Raw genomic sequence first — 20,854 nt, 5'->3', positions numbered from 1 at the left:
AAAGGGGCTACGCATCGATAGTAGAAACATTGATCGGCAACCCGCTGATTGGTCGGCGAAAATGTCGAAGGGGCGTGCACGGTATTTTCCGGCAGCAGAGCAAGAACTCATGAGTGCGGGATTTCAGGAGTTTCAGAGTTTAATTAAAACGCAAGAGAACACTGCAAAGGCTGCAAAAGCAAGGAGAGAGGGCTGGCAGAAAGTTGCTGACAAATCAAACTCGTAGGTAATTTAATAATAATAATAATAATAATAATAGATTGGATTTATATAGCGCTTTCCAAGGCACCCAAAGCGCTTTACGATACCACTATTCATTCACTCCCACATTCACACACTGGTGGAGGCAGCTACGGTTGTAGCCAGGCTGCCATATCGCGCCATCGGCCCCTCTGGCCAACACCAGTAGGCGGTAGGGTAGATCTATCATATGACACTATATTGTCCAATATCATATGGCATTATAATATGTTATATTATATCCCCTTTCACATTAGAGCCACAACAGGACCCACAAGAACATGGGAACAAGTAAAAGTGGAATACAGGAGTATTCTACAGAATGGTAATATTTATCTCTTAGATTGCTTTTCGTCTCTTGGCAAGGTAATACTGGCCTGTAATACTCTGTTAGTTTGTTCATAACAGCAACCAAGAAAAGGGCAGAGGAAAAAAAGACAGGTGGTGGTCCTGCACCCCCTCGTCAACAAGTTGGTTAAGTAAATAATACCCTCACGGGAATATCGATATCTCTCAATGAGCACACTGTCGCGCTGAGTTAAAGGATCCTGTCTATCCCGCAATATACGCTGAATTCTGAGGACTCTCCTTATCAATATTGCACCTTCCGCAATGGGTTGGTCGCGTATACGGACAGGACATGGCTGCGACAGACTTCCCAAATCCACCTTCGCTTTTATAGCCGTGGTCTCTCATCTTGATTACACGAAGTAATTTACAATTGCTACTCTGAAATATGACTTACATCTGTAATAATCACATACATGTAATAGAATGTTAATAGTACATTTCCCTTTTTTAGGAAATGACCTGTATGTATCTGTGTGAAATCAATAAAAGGATCAAGTGCTGCATTATCTTTAGTTACATTGATGTTATTTATTTATGGTGAAACAGTGGTGGAATATCGCTGTTGCTTTCGTATAAATGAAGCGGACATACCTGCGTGGCCGCGATCTAATCCTGTTTACATAAAGTAAACCTGCTCCCGAGCAGGTTTACGCTTACGGCTCTGTTGCTATGACAGCAAGTCCCGGATGAGCTTCGGGGAACCGAACGATCCAGGATCACGCGAAATCGTCAACAATCTAATCCAGCTAACTTACTTAGCGAGGTACGAAGAACAGGCCCCAGGTTTCTCTCATATCACATCACTGTACATGCACTTAATAAAACAATTTAATTCAATAATATACTCAATAACTGTTTTTGACTATTCACTGTCAATCTGCACACTGCTGATTTGCATACCTTTTTAATTTTGATTTTTAACTTTAATGTTATACTTGATTTTTAATTTCAGTTTATTCTTGTATCTGGTTGGGAATTGCACAACAATAAGCATTTCACTGCATGTCGGACTGTGTATAAAATTTCATCAGATCATAGATTTCAGTTCAGCATTCAACACAATCATCCCTCAGCAACTCTTCCCCCATTCAGTTTTCCTCTGCAACTGGATCCTGGACTCACGACTGTGCAGAAATGCACAGTTTGAACCACATCATCAAGTTTGCCGATGAAACGACCGTGCTTGTCTCATCAGCAAGAGCTGAGGACTGTGGTGATGAGTCAGCATACAGAGAGGAGTTGCAACAGCTAACAGACTGGTGTAGAGTCAACAACCTGTCTTTGAACGTGGACAAAACAAAAGACATGATTGTCGACTTCAGGAGAGCACGGAGAGATCACTGTCCACTGAACATCAATGGATCCTCTGTGGAAGTTGTCAAGACCACGAAATTCCTTGGTGTCCACCTTGCAGAGAACCTCTCCTGGTCCCTCAACAACAGCTCCATAACTTGTTGGTTCATGTCTTAAGCTGTCATGTTTCATATCTGCGTTGTTCAGGTTTGTCAAGCTCGTGCCATGTAGGCATCCTGTCATGTTTCCGGTTTATTTTGAAGGGTTTTGTTTCATGTTCTGTGCTTAGTGTACACTTCCCCCGTCGCGTCATTATGTGCATTTGTTTCAGCTGTTTCCACTTTCCATGATCATCCCTTGTGTATTTTTTCTGTGTTTCCACTTGTTCGCTGTCGCGTTGTCTGTGTTACCACCCCCCATGTATTCATAGCCATAGCTGTCACAGTCTTAGTCTTTGTATTTATAGTCTTAGTTTTCTTCGGCATAGTCTTCTGAGTTTTCATAGTTGTATCTCAGTATTAGTTTCCCAGTTTAGTTCTAGTTCTGTTTCGCCACTGTGTTTTGTGCCTTGTTTGGACTCAATGACATCAGCCATAATAAAGGTTCATTATTCGTTTAAACTCAGTTTTATCTCCTCACTCACTCACACACGGTCTGTCCCCGCAAGCCGTGACATCTAGCAGTATCTAACAAAATAGTATCTAGCAGGACAAGCACAGTGATGAGTCCACTGTCACAGGCTATACAAAGGTCATTAGTAACTTTCACTAACACCGTTTCTGTACAGAGATAAGTTCTGAAACCTGACTGAAACTCTTATTATTCATCACCTTACAAATCAAAAGATGCCAATTATCTGCGACAATTAAATTTCTGCTGTGGTTTTAGTAAAACTAAAGTGCCTAATGTTTAAATACCTTTTTTTATATATGGTTGTTGGGGGTGTTGGTGCCTGGGATGTTGGTGAGGACCACACTAATGTGTCCACAAGGGGGGGAAAAAAAGGTTAATGACTTATTAGAGAAATACAAGATGATAGATATCTCAGCCTGTTGCTGGTGGTGGAGCTGACATTTCATTTTGCTACCTGATTTACCTACAGGGCTGGGACACCTGTCAATATTTTCGAAATTCAGACAAAACTGAGATTATTCTACTTGATCCTAAAAATCTTAGGAAAATGTTGACAGTTTTAGGTGCAACCCTAGAGCAATCAGATTTACTAAACGATAATGTCTTAGAGATCAGTTTTTTCCACAACTGTGCAGGCTCTTTCAGGTTTTCTGGCAAAATCGAATCTAGATTTCCTGTTTTTGAGTGTAACCAGTGGTATGCACCTTGTAAACCCTCTGTATTTACATTAATAGGCATCTCTTATAGACTTTGACAATGATATGCCTACCTCATAGAGAGTTCTGGTGTTACTGTGTACCAGTACCAAGTCTGACATGTAAGAGGCATCAGAAGGAGTCTTGGGTTTTGGACGATATTCATCTGCACGTAGCGTTTTCAGTGGGACATTGAAAACTCTACCCCCAGATGAACAGAATCAACCTTTTGGGATTTCCCTTCCTGGATGATTGAGTTGTAATAGCATCTGTGTTGGATTACGGAGAGACTTACCAAACTTTAATAAGCATTTAAATTTATGGAATGTTGCCCTCTTGCACAAGACTAGAAAACCCACGAAACAGGTGCAATACACACTGTGGTATTTAAACATTAACCCATTTAGATTGACTAAAACCATAGCAGAAATTTCATTGTCACAGATAATTGGAATCTTTTGATTTGTAGAGACATAAGATAACAACTGCTGCACATTAACACAAATATGCCAAAGCACCAAAGTCTCTCACAGTCTCACAGTCTCACACACACACACACACACACACACACACACACACACACACACACAGTCTGTGCGATGAGCTGAGCTGGCCTATCTGCTAGGGAAACAATGAGAATTTAAAGTACCCTCCAGCCCCCTAGTGAACAGAAGACAAATGACCAAAGTGTGTGGGCTCCACTAATGAGCACATTCCTATTGTTGCACACAAACTGCCAATTGATTTCACATGAATCTCCAACTAAGGAAAAAAAGGAACGGGAAAATTCTTCCGTTTCGCTGCTGGAGACCCTTGAAGGCCTTTCAAATTCACAGGAGGGCTCTTTAGCAAGCCTGCAACGACTGCACAGATGCTTCGCTAATTACTCTACTTGAGTGCACTTTTTGTAATATTTGTTGTGCATTATGTGGAAGATCTCTGAATTAAAGCACCGCTTACTGATATACTTTTTTTCCCCCTTTCTGTATGTGTGACAGTGCAGCAGTTTTTAATTTCCATTTCTCTATGGATAGCAAAATAAGCTTCATTACACTTTTCAGCAAAAGAAAGCTCTATATTCGGGTAATTTCAGAAGTTTACACTAAACGTTGAGCAACACAAGCACAGTCTACATCTCTAAGAGCACAACATTGGGACCGACATTAATTATTTCAATATGAGGAATCCTATGCAGAGGAAGCACATCCAAATGACACTTTTCATGTAGTGTAATGTAATTAACTATAAAAATGTCAGTTTAACACAAACTAACAGATCTAACAGTCAAAAACATAGGAACCTACAGCAGTAGCTGCAGCTATCGAGCAGATAGTGTCTCAGCACATCAGAGACTGTCTACCCCCCCTCCCACGACCTCCAACAGTTTGCTTACAGAGCAAATTGGTCTGCGGAGGATGCCGTCACCCTTCATAGAGCACTGAGACACCTGGAGAACAAGAAGAGCTATGTGAGGATGTTTTTTGTGGACTGCAGCTCAGCATTCAGCACCATAAACCCAGACATTCTCAACGCCAAACTGGACCATATTCATATTCCCCTTGCCACCTGCTCCTGGATCAAAGATTTCCTCACCAACCGGCCTCAATTCGTCCAAGTTGGCTGCCTCCACTGTCACTTCGCACCGGATCCCAGCAGTACTGCATTCTCAGCCCCCTACTGTATGTTCTGTAAACCTATGACTGCACACCAACCCAGCCAGCGTGATTGTCAATCAGAATCAGAATCAGAATACTTTATTAATCCCGAAGGAAATTAGGGTTACAGCAGGCAGCACGCTAATGGCGCATGCGCACTTACAAAGGAACCTTCTGACCAGACTTACACGAACAACACATTGGGAAGACATGTCAGAGAGGTATGCTGATAGGAAAAAAACAACGAAAATACATAACATGAGGTGAGAAGAGGAGAAAAAAAACTCCACTCAGACTGAGCTCCTACTGGGAGAACAGTTTGATAACAGAAAAAACACCTCAGCACAAAAAGCACATGACTATCAATACACCATTGAAACACAAGACAGGCAACAGGGGCGGGTAAAGGGTAAGAGAGAGCCGGTGTAGACAGCGCATCCAGTCCTGCAGCATGTCTGCGCTGGTCCAGTCGACCGCCATCTTCCCCAGGAGGGGACAAGCATCGAAGGCGTTTGGAAAGGGAGGGGGGATGAGTGTGTATCAGTGTATGTGTGTGTCCAGAGTTCAGCTTAGACAGTGTCCTTCGCCCTGCTAGGCTAAGTAAACAGTCTTCCAGCCAACCCAGGTGGCCTTGCGTAGGAGGCCCACCTGGGTTGGTATGCGGTGGTATGCTGATGATACCACCATAGTTGGGCTCATCTCTAATGGAGGTGAGACAGTGTACAGGACGGAGGTAGAGAACTTGTCCCACTGGTGCTCAGAAAATAACCTGCACTTCCTGCATGTCCTGAGAAAGATTAACCAGGACCAGAAGCTCCTGCTGCTGTCCTTCAGCTCCTCAGTGCTGTGCAGAGGGTAACTAGCACTGCCCACAACATCATTACCTGCCCTCTGCTACCACTGCAGGCCATCACCAGATCCTCAGCAAAGCCAGAGCCATCACAGGTGACCCCCATGCACCCTGCTCACCACCCATTTGACCTGCTGCTTTCTGGTCAGCGCCTCAATCAGGTCTCACACCTCCAGACTCACAAACTGCTTCTTCCCCTTGGCCATTTGGAATTTCAATAAACAACCAAGAGCACAGAAAAAGGCAGCCTTATGGAGTTCAAACAGATGCCAGTGATCAAAGGAGAAGGGCTAGATTGCAGTGAGCTGATAGGAAGGCAACAATAACACAAGGATTTACAGGAATAGTAAATTTGCATCATGGCTTTGTCACTGATAAATCTGCAGTAATTTTTTGATGCTATCATGTCAGTATAGACCAAAATCACTTTCTATTCCAGCTCGGTAATAATGTGGTAATAGTGGAGTAACAAGGTCTTGATTTTTATGAGTTAACTTCAATAATCACTACTTCCAAACTATCAACTTGTCTTTTAGACACCATTTCTACAAGACTGCTCATGAATATGATCAACCTATCTCTATTAATCAGCTTTGTACCACAGGCCCTCAAGCTGGCAGTAGTTAAACCGTTACTTAAAAAGCCATCACTTGACCCAGCTGTCTTAGCTAATTATAGGCCAATCTCCAAGCTTCCTTTTATCTAAAAAAAATCTTGAAAGAGTAGCTGTAAAACAGCTGCCTGATCATCTGCAGAGGAATGGTTTATTGCAGTTTCAGTCAGCTTTCAGAGCTCATCAGAGCATAGGAATAGCTTTAGAGACGGTTACAATTGATCTTCTTCAGACTCTGACAGTGGACTCATCTCTGTGCTTGTCCAGTGTTCAATACTGTTGACCATAATATTCTGGTACAGCTATTAGAGCATGCTGTTGACATTACAGCTACTACACTACTTTCACTACACTAAGGTCAATTAAGGAGTTCCACAGGGTTCTGTGCCGGGACCAATTCTGTTTACATGATACATGCTTCCTACAGGCAGCAGCATTAGAGCGTATAGCATACATTTTCGCTGCAGATGACACCCAACTTTATCTATTCATGGAGTCAGATGACACACACCAATTAGTTATAATGCGAGAATGTCTTAAAAACATAAAGATGTCTAAATATCTGTTTCAAAATTCAGAAAAAAATGAAGTTGTTGTACTCAGCCCTAAAAATCTGAGTAATACTATATCTAATCAGATGGTTTCTCTCGATAGCATTACCTCCCAGGTGGCCGCCAGTAACACTGTGAGGAATCTTGGAGTTGTTTTTGACCAGGACAATGTGCGTATTAAACAAATATGAACAACTGTTTTCTTCCATTTGTGCAACATCTCTAAAATTAGAAATGTCCTGTCTCACTGACGCTGAAAACGTTCATTTTCATTCATTCATTACTTTTAGGCTGGAATACTGCAATTCATTATTATCAGGATGTCCTAAAAACTACATGAAAAGCCTTCAGCTGATCTAAAATGCTGCTGCAAGAATATTGACAGGGACTAGAAAGAGAGCGCAGATTTCTTCTTTACCGGTTTCTCTACATTATTCGTATTTAACACGGAGTCAGAGTTGAATTTCAAATCCTTTTCATCACATACAAGGTCTTGTGTTAACACATCACTCTGCATGTATTAGTTATTATTATTAATCTGGCTTTCTTCCACAGTGTGTCTTTATCCTGTCTTCCTCCCCCAATTCTCAACCGGTCTCGACACATAGCCATCCCTCCCTGAGCCTGGTTCTGCTGGAGGTTCCTTCCTATTAAAAGGAGTTTTTCCTTCCCACTGTCACCAAAGCATTTACTATGGGACCATATGATTATTGGGGTTTTCTCCGTTTTCTCTGTATTATTGTGGGGTCTTTAACTTAACCTAACAACCTAACTGTTGTTGGGATTTGGTGCTATATAAATAAAATTGAATTGAATTGAAAGTTATAGCTACAGTAATATTAGATTGAAATTTATTTAAACAGATACTAAACAGGCCAGAAACTGGGGGTAATAATGTGAAACAAATACATGTCTATGAGGGAAAAACCAATCAGTATTATATTGGTGGAAATATGATGACCTAACATGGACTGAATGGTAAATGGACTGGTCTTATATACCACTTTTCTACTCCTCATGAGCACTCAAAGTGCTTTATACGACTTGCCTCATTTATCCATTCACACAAGCACATTTTTCTATGCTTTTTTTCTAAGCAAGTGCCATCTATGTATCATTCACACACATTCATACTCCAATGAACGCATCAGAGAGTAGCTTGGGGTTAGTATCTTGCCCAAAGATATTTGGCATACAGATAGGAGCCATCACCAACCTTTTGATTTGTAGATGACCTGCTCTACATCCTGAGCTACAGCCAAAGAATCTGTGCATTACAATTTTCACATACTGACTTGTGTTATTAACCTCATAATAAGGTAATACTGACTAATGTTTAACATATTAGCATACCGGGACTAAATTATAATGCTAGAATTAATCTTGCTTCACGCCTCTAACATCCTTCTTTGTTTGAAGGCAAGAGTGTAAATATTGTGCTTAATGTTGCAGCTTCTTACCTGGAAACAAAGTCTCTTTCATGTTAGTTACCTATTAAAAGCAACCTTCAACAAGTGTGACGATTACTTGGAAATGTGTGGTAGGGGAATGTAAGTTACAATTTCACAAACCAACTGCATTTCCTACTTGCCTAATATCAATACATTATTTTGGTTATGTCACTTTTACAAGCATGTCTGTATAAGATAGGTTTCCCTAATTAACATTTTCATTTCAAATATCAACGTTTTGCCACTCAGCATTAATCTTGGAAACACCTACAGGCATAATTTAATTTTCAATTTCAGGAGTCACCATGATAAAAACTGCATGTGAAAAAAAACAAACAGTCAAACTGGATATAATGCTTGGTCTTCCCTCACAGCCCTGAACATACACGCAGTTGTATGACATTGTGGATTCTTAAATGGCTCCATTCAAAGTCAACATGGAACAAAATACATGCTAATTCTGTTATGTGCACCAAGCCATTAACAAAAAAACTAAACAAAAAAGTTGTATACTTATAATAGCCACATCATTTGACATCTGAAATGTCCTTTGGTCATGTAGCATATTCACATACTTTTACTTAAATCCATTTGTGGTCTTTAATATGCTTTTAATGAGTGTCATTCACAGCAGTGAATGGAACTAACTACTAACTACTTTGTGTTGAATTGTTAAGTACCTGTGTATTAGTCAATATTAGCAGTTCACTGGGAATGTCTACTTACAGAAATGTATTAGCTCATGTACTGATATCAAATATTCAAATATTATTTTTAAAAAAGTGTCTGTGATATTTATTCAAGGTGCTGGTATGGAGAAGGCTAAATTCATAAAGGTACACTATGTAAAATCTCACCACGAGATATCAGTCGATTGCAGTCAACTGAATTCTGTTTTCTTTCCCCTCCCAATTGCTGCAGTGGCTGCTGTGGGACAAACATCTCTGGTCGCTGTTTATCTGCAGTGAGTATGGGCTGTCAATCTGCTATTTACCTCCGCTGTCAAAATGTGTCCCCATATTCACTTTGGAGGAAGCTGTAAAACTTTGTGAAGGGAGTCCAATACGAGTGAATGAGTCAGTGAAGCTCACTTCTATCCAATAACAACAATACTGAAGCAGGTTGTTGAGGATATCCTGAACTCATTTGGCATGAGCGCTGCTATTTTTGTTGCTATTAGATGGTGTTAGAACTACTTCAAAGACAGTTTCACTATGTATGCATGTGGCTAGAGACCACCCACACATGCAAAATGTAATTAGGCAGAACCACTGTACTGAAGATGGCAGGGCAACATTGGCTTCCACAAACCGGTGCCCCCTCCCATGCAATTTTAATTGGATTAATCCTAAATTTATGAGAACACATCAGTTTGTTGCAAGATATGCACCTGCAGACATACAATCTTGTTTAAAAATATATTCACGCTGATGGATGTGGCTTAATGGTTAGTTGTTGTTTGCCCTTCAACTCTAAACTACATTTAATTGGTCAGTCATTAAAACATTTGCCCAGAAACCTGAGTGCACGATCATAGACACTTCCCCTGCATTCTGTGGTTTCAGCTGTACAATGGTCAGTTTGTGGCCCTGTTGTTTGATCCACATAGTGAATGTCGTTTTCAGTTGCTTCCCAGTCACCTGTAAGCATCAGCCTTTATCTCCTGCCAACATTACCCTTACACACAGAACTACAGCAAGGTCTTTGATGTTATCAAAGCAATTTGGCCCAGCTTTAATCATTGGGAAAATTGAGTAGTTCCCCCCCTCCTCCCTTGTACTTGTACTAAGCAGACAAAATCCAATCAGTCATATAAGAGATTATTGATTGATGTAATCTTATTGGAGGTGAGGTGATGGACGGGACATGACTGATTGCTTTTGTCTGCTACATGTCTTGCTCTCAGTTGGCGATTCATGTCCACTTTGATCTGGTGTTTAATCTTTTTCTGAAGTTCTCATATCAGTCCCCAGAGACAGGTTCTCACCAGGCGGGGCTGATGGCCCACAAAATCCAAGTTGGTTACATTTGATCTCGTCCACATCTTCAAAATCACTCTCACAGTCCTGACTAGATCTCTTAAAGAGAAGTGTCATTACTCCCGTATCATATCAAATCATATCGCCTGCAGAAATATTCACCAATTTGTCATTAGAACTAAATTGAATCATGCTGATCAGGAAATAAACGACAAAACATTACATCAAGTTTAATGATGAGTTCATCCCATACAAGAAACCTGTGGTTCAATTTTATAAGTTTATTACTTAGTTATAATTAGCAAAATATTTTACAGAAAATTCTTGCTAAGCAACCTAGCTAGGTTCATTGACAAACTCTCATCCAAACATAGTCAATTCTGGTTAAAAAACAAAACCCCCCACTACATTTCAGCCAAAACGCTGACGTTTAAAGCTTAAAAGCAATAAGTGATGTGTTTTATATACACTATATGCCTGAACCGTTCTGGTCAGTGGCCAAAATTTGATAATCATGATCTAAAAGTAAACATTAAAATGTTATACATGTATTTTCTACACAGACTTTACTAACATTAGCCACAATAAGATACTGTTCACAACAGACCAAGCAAAAGCTATGACAAAAATCTTAGATTGGCCGACAGCAGGTTGATTCAGCTAACTGATCATAACTGGCAATGTAATAAAAAGCCCACTTCATAAGGTTTGTGTTTGGATATCAAACTATTATCTTTCCATTAACACTCACTCTAAAAAGGACAACATGTTTTACTATATAGCTTATACATTGTGTTTTTTGTTCTTTTAAATATGATGTGTGCTCATAAATGTTTTGTGTGTATCATAATGGGGTAATTTAAGTAAAGTGTACACAAAGCACTTTTTTTTATTTGTTTCAAAGTACTGACCAAAGTTATCTTGTCCCTTTTCTCTTCAAACCTTCACCAACACACAGCAAATATTTATATTATGAAGTATATTTATTTCATATTTTTATTTCATATTTCATATTAATCCAGTCTTAAGCCTGATCCATTTTTGGTACTGAATTTAGCGTAACATATGGTCAAATGAGACTACGGGTGAAAGGGATACTTTTGACCAACAGGACCATTATAGCTGCAGTTAGGCTGTTTCAGATACACAACCCTTTTACAGTGAATATGTGTGTTAATGAAAATTAAAACTTGAACTCTGCTGTTGCTGCCTTTCAGGTCTCCCTGTGAGGCTAAGCGCATTAATTTTTTTTTAGAGGACTGCATTCACTCTGTGTGGCCGAATACCTAGGAAAATGGCCACAAACACGCTACTATGAATTCTGTTTAATAAAGTGAGCACAGGAGTGTTTTGTCTTGAATTCAGCATCACTACGGTTATTAAATAAAATAATGAGAAAAGTTAAAATGATAGAAATCAATCACTTAGAACAGCAAATGTGACGATAAAACATATAATCGGCCATGTTATTGATACTTGTTTCTATGCAACTGCTGAATACCATGAAATCATGTATTGAAAGTGGTTTTGTAACCTCAAAAACTTCAAATCTTTGCAACAGTGTGTTTGTGTCTGAGCCTGAGCTCAAATGGCTGAAACAAGTAAGTGAATTTGTCAGAACCGGGCAACACAATTACCTTGGAAAAGTCCATGTGACAGGAATCAATATGACACAAAGCACTCAGCCATTAACTCTTCTCCATAACAAAGTGTGCAACTGTCTTTCCAAAGAACAGTTGATTATTGAACTTAGAAAGCCTTTTACCTTTTGATCTACTATTTGGTCTATGCAACGTTACAAAACAGCTACTGTTTTACAAGATAGGAAATAATGAATGGACTGCTGAAGTTGCACCTATAGAAAAGTTAAGTCAGATCAGGTCCCTTTATTAGCTTATCTGACCACAGCTTATTCACTGCTGGGACAGAAGAGATAGGAAGAGAGGAACAGGAGTGATCTATACAACCCTCACCTAGTGTTTTGTTTTTGACTGAACATTTTCGTATTTTGCAGCAGGGGGCCCCATTAAACTGTGTATCAATCGACAACAGGACTGAATTCACATTAGATATGTTGTCCTCGTGTTTGAAATTTGCTACAGACAATCGTCTAGAAATACAAAGACCTTGTAGCACACTGTAAATCCATCAAACCAATCTGAGGTGAAGGAATCAGTTAAGATATAACGTTTTGATATGGCCTTGGGGTTCAAGATGTAATGATTAAATGGGCAAAAGGCAAACACTGAAGTTAACTGGATATCAAGAACAAACCAGTTATGGACTAGAAGGAAACCACGACAACTCTGGGGAGCATTCAACAGACCCACACAGTGGCAAAGTCACAGGACTAACAGATGGGGAAGAGACTAATAGATTTTAGCTCCTTGGCCACACCTCCCACACAGACCCAGTCCTCTGGTGTTTTCTGTTTTAAATGTGGGGGAAAAGGGTGAAGTCAGCAAAAACAAACTGCCACCATTAAATCATCTTCCTGAATCTAATGTCAGAGCAGTAATGGGAATGCACCCATGATCGCAAAGGTTACTCCTTTCTTGAATCTCTGTGCTAGCTTTTCTTTCTCTGTATTCCTCTACCCCTCGTGCTCATCCCCTAACCATGAGTCAGCTGTGGCCAAGATCATGTCTTATTTGCTGGCTGCTGTTCTGCCATAAAACACTCTTTACTTGATGATGATGGATGGGAACATCTAAAGCTCACCATGGTGAGTTGGTTTCACCTGAAGGAGATGCCTAAATTAATGCTGCCACCCTGTTCAAACCCAAAATTTCCCTCTTACATCTTTTCCAAATATTGTTTGAACTCCAAAGGCTGCCCGGCCTCCTGCAGAAACAGTGCATCTTGTTAATGTCTGCTACTAAATTTGAGTCTTTATTTATATTCAGGATGGCAGCATTACAAATTGAGCTAAATCTCAAGAGATAGTTTCAACTGGTAAAAAAAATCCTAACCCAGCTTGCCTTACATTTAAAAGTGACACATAAGATCCCTAGATGCATCTTTTTAAAAATTTTTCCTTCAGTCCAAGAGAGATACACGACCTAGTCGAAGATACTGTGCAGAATAACTCCTTCAAACTGAATGCTGAACACTGGAGCCTGCTATAGTGTTGGTCTCTATAGCTAATCTCTTTCTTATTAACAATGGTATGGGGATACACACACACACACACACACACACACACACATACATATATACATGTATCGCCAGTATGTCGCAGGGCTAACACATGGAAACAGACAATCATTTGCACTCACATTCCCGCCTACAAGCAATTCCCTTACTAACTGCATGTCTTTGGACTTGCATCCTCAGACTGTATGCTAAGCCAAAGAAAGAAGACTGAGGACAACAAAGTATGAGTATATTAAAAAGATGGCCACAACTCACCACATGGTTAGTGGATACCTCAGGCAGCAGAAACCTGAGAAAGAAGAGGAGAAAGAACAAGTGGCTGATACTGAGAAATCCTACCAATGGCTGGATAAAGCTATTGGTAGGACAGCACAGAGAAACTAATCATGACAGCTAAGAAACAACCAGGGTCTTGCCTGGTGTGGGGATTACCACACCAGGCAAGACCCTGGTTGTTTATGATGCAAAGATGCCCCCTGAGACAATCCAGCACACAACAGCTGGATACAAGATGCTAGCAGGCAGGACATACATATATAGAACCCCATAACCAAGCAGCTGGCATAGTATACAGGAACATCTGTGTCGAGTATGGCCCTAAAATTAGGAAGTCAAAATGGTGGTTGAGAATGACCAAGCTAAGATCCTGTGGGACTTCCAGATACACAAGAACAAACTGGTGATGGCTAACGAACTGGACACAGTAGTGGCAGACAAGCATAAGCCCGTAGTGATAGATGTAGCCATACCAAGTGATAGAAACATAAAGAAGAAAAACAAGAATCTCAAGAAATACCAAGCGCTAAGAGAGGAGCTCCAGAAGATGTGGAAGGTAAAGGTAACAGTGGTCCCTGTGGTAATCGGAGCATGCAGGGCAGTGAGCCAAGCTGGGCGAGTGATTCCGAGACATCTGTCCAGAAGAGCACAGTCTAAGAACAGGTAACATACTGTGTAGGACCCTCAAGCTTCCAAACCTCTGGTAGATGACCCGAGTTTGAAGTTTTTTATACATACATTCTCTCAAACACAGAGACGTGCAAGGAGGGAGGGAGGAAGGAACATAGGTCCTATGAATGAAATGCTTTGATTCAGCCAGTTTGTTCTAGTAGTGTCTGATAAACAATACGGCTCGATGTGAAACTAATGATATTAACACAGTATCCGAGAAACATGAGGTCCAGGTTTTGCACTGATTATGAAATGTAATGCGATTTATATAGCACTTTTCTAGTCTTACTGACCACTCAAAGCACTTCAGAATACAAACTTCATTTAGCAAAAAATTCATATTCTTTGTGAAAGCTGCAATACCTGTACTACACAAAAACGGTTCCAAGTGGGGTTCGAACCAAGAACCTTTTTTGCTCTGAGGTCGTAGCACTAACCACTTCACCGCAGCACTGGCCGACTAACAACTATGTGTGTCCAAACAAGGCAGTGTTAGCTGATAGCATTCCACTCGCTTGCCCAAATATGGTCATTTTCTCTCATAAATAAATAAATTTTAAAAAATACATTTCAAAGCCTACAATATAGTGACTTTACAAATCAAAGAATGTTGTCATAGTGGCTGTGTCCATCTTTTTGCCCAAGGTTCTCACACATTTCTGTATTCTCTCTAGTGGCCTGTATTTGACTTACTGCTCCGTAATGATAATAATCACTTGTATGCCAACGTTAGGCCTATGACATATCTGCATCCTATTACGGAAAGACATCAGCTGGCTTAATAACAACATGTATGCTATGTTACAGTTAATGTACAGTTAGCAACAAGTTTATTGACTTCAGGGTCTTTTGTTCTTAATCTTTTTTTCATTGTTCGGCTTGTCCAACCACGGACCTAATTGTGAACGTGGACGATTTTCTGTAGTATGAAAACCGAAAAAGAAACATTAACATCCCACAAATAGAAGGTTTGTAGTTACTTTTTCTTTTTTACCGTCTTTGTTTTGTTTCGTAAAAATTTTGTCACTGCAATAACACAATCAACCACATCTGCTGAAACTTTACGTAGGCCAAGAAGCAATATTTCCTCTGCCCCCACCTCCACCAACAAGGCCCCTTCGCAGGCGATAAATCACAGATGACAGAGGGCACTACATGCACAAGCGGACCACCATGCCGCAGCTTTACAACAATTAATTAACTGTCTGACAGTCATTTATCATGGCAACAATAAGGTGAAAAAGTCAAGAGTTTATTAAAGCTCTGCTTATTTTTCAAGAGCTATAGACCATAGGAAACACTTCATATACATGTACAAATACATATGCAACATTCACATTCTTACTTCATACAGAATGACAGTAACACAAAACACAATTAATCAGAAAGAATCCCTTAAAAGCACATCTGTAAACAAATATTTGCCAGACAAAGAAACTTCTCGAACACGTCACAAATCAGAGTTCGAACTCGGCAACACAAGCTTAAGGTTACTACAATTAAGTATGTTGGCACAAAGTGAAGACATGTTTGGCCTTTTTAATAAATACTGTACACTGCATCACACTAAATGACTACCTGTTTTTCAAAAGCGACAAGACAACATCACTAATTTTCAGTTTGAAGTTATGGTACAGATCTGATATAGCCATGCACTGTAGAACTGATATGCAGTCTTTGAGACTGACTAGGAGACTAGGAGTAATGGGATAAGGACTGGTCAGGAGTCAGTAGGTCATTCTACAATCTTATCCCAAGAGAAAACTCCATGTGGTGCTGTTTCTGGACAAACTCTGGAAAAAGCAAACAGCAGTAAAATGCCTGCAACTGCAGTAACTGTTCTCAAAAGCATGCATATATGGCCCCAAATAGGCAATGGAGTGACATTTGAGGGCAGAATCTGACACTTGTCAGAAGCCCTGGGAGAGCAGCAATAAGATATTGTTTTGACAGCACTTCGGGCCACCAGAGACATGCAAGCAAAGCTGCGCTTCTTTCTGAGGACGTCAGTTTAACTGTCACTTCAAGATATGAGACAAAGGAAGACTTCTAAATGCGTAAAGACATTAAAGACACTAAAGACATTAGGACTAATATTTAAGTGCTATTACTGCTAACTGCTAACTACACTAGCTCCTTCCGACTACAGCTGCTTACCACAGTTGATTACTTTACTCCTTTACGTGATACAACAGAAACTTTGTGTATTAGAGATTTTGCATTTTCTGTACATAATAATCCTGTTTCTTAATATTTGTTCTCCTCAGTATTCATCAGCACACAACACAACAATCAACTTTAGAAAAGCCCACGTTCAAGAATGTTTCCAGTTAACCATATTTAATAATAGACACCATTGACCAGAACCGATAGGTCACACAGGCAGGTCAAATGTGTGGCACACCAGAGTAGAAGCAAAGCAAAGCATGTCGAAACGCTGGTTTCAGGAGTACGCCTAGACGCATAGAGAGGGTTACGTTGAGATATAGTCTAAAGTGCTCCACAGCAGCACATTCAGCTTACTACAGGACTTCCTTTAAGAAGTTAAACGCTAAACCAAACAAACTTAGCTGCTTTATTCATTGAGAAAGCTTTATCCTACTCGACTGATTATACTTGAAATCAATCTTAAGGAAGCCACAAAGTGGGCAACTGAACTTTGCATTAAATTGCTTTCTTTTTTTTCTTTTTTTTTTAATGAACAGAGCAATACAGGTGTTCATGTTTCACTGTTACTGTCTAATGTTAATCTAAAACTATTTTCAAAAGGAAATACAGCACACATTAAAGAAGGAATGACAATATTTCATGAAAACCATTAAAGATAACTCAAATGTATTACAGATCTTAATTTCAGGTGGCTTAATAGTAAACGCTGTCATTTTCTACTTGTTTTTTTTTTTTTTTTTCTTTTGCTCATGTATTTTAGTCAGTCGTCAAAAGTGTTTAAATCCTAACATGTCTTGCTGCATGCAGCTGTGTCCAAATAATAAGATAAGTTAATGGTCATATGTGCAAGCAGTTGAGAGTCCAACACTAATAAAAATATAGTAATAAAATGAAATATAACTGTGTCTGACAACAATTCATCATGTAGGGATCCATGTTTTAGATTCACACAGATCTGCTCAATTTCGTTGGTCCAGTTTGGATCAGAGGTGGCTGTGGGGCGGCGTGATGGTCTCGTTCTTCAGTCTGACTTGACTGCCATTCTTCAAATGCTTCAATTTGTCTCTCTCTCTCTCTAAGCCAACGGTCATCTGTCCCGAGTTCTTATGGGAGGTGAGGTAGCTGCCCCAGCTCTCACAACCTGTGCAATGCAAAGATAGAAAGAGTCAGGGCAGCACACCTCACACCCCGACCAGAACCCCTGAAACTCAAATGCTGCCTCAAGAGCACCAAAAATAACACACAAATACTTTAGTATTCAAGTGCTGAGCTCATTCCAATCTGTTAAAATGACACTGGTCCTGAAAAGGTATTTGACATGTCAATGTGAATGAAAAACTAATATTTGTAACATTCATTCTACATTAGTGTGATACTTTACACTACAGACACTACTTAGCAGATTGTTGCAAAAGAAAAGACATTAAAGATTTAAACTGTTGAATAAAACTCTAGTTACTAATAGGATGCCTGAATCAACCCAGTACAAGTGCTGGATGATAGATGATGGTTTTATTTCAACTCAAAAGAATCCAAACACCAAAAAAGTGTTTGTACTCTTCTTTGTTTCCTGTCACTCATTGGGGTATTTAATAGTCACAATAGAATTTTCTGCACTTTTTTTTTAATTTAAAGGATGTGCATTTGTTGCTTCACTATTTGTCTGATCTTGAAAAGAAGACAGTGAATTCTAGAGCACATAGTAATTCACACTATCCACATTATTTATACCGAGTAAAGAAAAAGAAGAGCGGTACACACTAGAGACCACTGAGTGTCAAGCTTTTTTTGAATGACTTAAATCAATGATGGAACTGAAACAATGAGTAAAGTAGAAGAGATGAGAATTTATAATTTAGTCACTGCAATAAAACTGTAGCAGAATTACAGAATTGATGCTGAACCCTTTCTAAAGTTATCCAAAAGCTTGAAAAAAAAAAAAAAAAAAAAAAAAAGCAAATGTTGATTTTGCACCAACAAACAAACAAACACCCGCAGATTAGGACAGATGTTTTACAAAAATGAATGAAAAACACAAGTGACTTCATGCATCATCTTTGAATTTACAATAGAACGGCTAAAGTTATATTTCAACATAACCTTTTAAAAACTGATAAGGTGCTTAAAGTTACAAGTCTATGTGCACTCTAGAGCAACAAGACAATGTTCATGAAGGGAACTGTGTTCAGTGGGAAGTCTGAATAATTGGGAAAAAAAAATCTGAGGGTTTCATCACAGGGCAATGTCCTGACAAGGTCCCCATTATTACCAACTTTTTTTAAATTATTTCTTTCATAGAATGCCAAATGCCAAGAAGAATTCTGTTTATTAGACACCTGACATCAGGGGTAGAGGAAATTCTGCTGTTCATTATGCCTTAATGAACTGTGCAAATGTATGTGGCAGGTCAATATAGAGCGCCTATGGAGAAGAAATCGTCAACCCCCTCATTCTGCAGAGCATAGGCAGCCCGAGCCTAATGAAGACTGAACTTTAATCATCAGGAGGATATGGTTGCGTCATGGGACGGACACACACACACACACACACACACACACACACACACACACTTGCATTACCTCACCTCACAAGGTTTTCATTGTCGCCTGGTCCTTTGCAGGTTGTACACTCAGTCCTCGTGTCATCAGCTTTTGGTTTTTTCTGCATTGCAGACTGGCGTTGTCGCCGTTCCCGTGGCAGAGGTTCCTATGGAAACAAGGCTGATTAGGAATGAGACCTGTATGAGTGCTTGTTGAGTAGTAAAAAATAATGAGTATTAAACTGGGGAAAGATGTGAAGTACATTAAAGCATTATTTCCACAATATAACTGATGAATGTGATAACTGGGGCAAGGCCCTATTGAAACTTTACATTAACTACTAAAACAGCTGTATGGATGCTATGCAGATGATTTCCAGTTTTATCTATCCATAAAGCCAGTTGACACACACCAATTAGTTAAACTGCATAAATGTCATAAAGACCTGGATGACCTCTAATTTCTGGCTTCTAAATTCAGATAAAACTGAAGTTGGTTATTGTACTCACCCCTAAAATGGTAAAAACATCGTGTCTAACTGTTGTGGTCCTGGGTCTTTGACCCAGTATTTTGAGTTTTGTTGTTGACTTGTGATTTATTTCTTTTGGATCTGAGATGATTTACTGTTCTAGTTCACTATCTTGTCCTTTGAGGATTACACTGTTCCCTGGCATTTCTGAGTTTGTTTGTCCTCTGTGCTCTTATGATTGTGTTATTTCTGTTTCGTGCCCAGTCTGTTCTAGTTTTGTCTCTGTCTCTTGTCCTCAGTGTTTCCTGTGGTAATCAGTCATCTGTTTATCTCCGGTCCCTGTGTCACGTTCAAACATCTTAGCCTGGGTCTCAGCATGTTTATTGGTCATATCCTGTTTTATTTTCATAGTCCCCTGTCTCATGTGCATGATATTCAGTTTTGCTTCTTATCAGTTAGATTCTGTTCAGCTGTGTTCCCAAGTGTGTCCACTTTGTCCTAATCTCCCTAATGTCCTTCCTCACTGATTACAAATGTGAACCAAGCAGTCACATTAATGGATCAGCATACACAGGAACATAATTCCTTTTATCTGTGCATGTGTTATTAAAAATGACATAAACATTAATATCCTGGAGCCTGTAAAATACAAAATTTTTGCATCTTTACTTGTTTAAGGCATACCTAAACCTCAGAAAATTCACAAAAAACTTAATGAATTGTTTTTTCAACATTAGTTCCTATAAAATGCAACTTTACTATAAAGTCTGTACCACGATTAGGAAACATGACAGATCAGATTAAAGCAACATGCCAGTAGTAATGACGTTTTCGTGAAATGAGTCCATCAGCCTATAGGAATATTTGCTCTGAGTTTATTACGTACCTGAGACAACATTCAGAACTTGGAATCATCCATGAGCATCCCAAAACCAAAATAGTTGAATTCATTTTTGCACATAGCACAATGGCAATTGCTATTAAACAGTGATTATCAGAATCAGGGCTGTCTAACGTGTTCATTAAAATCAACTGAACTGTGTATGTACAAAAGTTTCTACAACTCTGTCATGAGCACAACAAATTCTAAAAATAAACACCAACACATCAAGTTGTGCACTGTACAATCTTGTGTATAAGAATACAGATACACCGATCTACCCCTCAGTCTCCTAGTAGACACACATTTGCCTTGTTCACAAGATTTTCATAACACTTGACCTCTGACTTTGAGGTCAAAGTGACTGAGATTTGTCCAAGA

General features: G+C 39.5%; 1 protein-coding gene across 4 annotated transcripts in view; it reads right to left on the bottom strand.

Annotated features, from left to right (window-relative positions):
• phf14 (PHD finger protein 14) overlaps positions 1-20,854 on the bottom strand; it is a 145,655-nt gene that overhangs the window by 54,804 nt on the left and 69,997 nt on the right. For 3 of the 4 annotated variants that reach the window (XM_080862212.1, XM_080862214.1, XM_080862213.1), the window contains exon 16: positions 19,169-19,290. In XM_080862212.1, the coding sequence (XP_080718338.1) occupies positions 19,169-19,290 (122 nt within the window). Of the gene's footprint in view, positions 1-15,646; positions 17,726-19,168; positions 19,291-20,854 lie in introns of those variants that run through there. The other variant, XM_080862215.1, reaches the window with a different exon arrangement.

The sequence above is a fragment of the Rhamphochromis sp. 'chilingali' genome (genome assembly GCF_963969265.1).
Source record: "Rhamphochromis sp. 'chilingali' genome assembly, chromosome: 17".
Classification (NCBI taxonomy): Eukaryota; Metazoa; Chordata; class Actinopteri; order Cichliformes; family Cichlidae; genus Rhamphochromis; species Rhamphochromis sp. 'chilingali'.
This window is presented reverse-complemented; position numbering and strand designations above follow the sequence as displayed.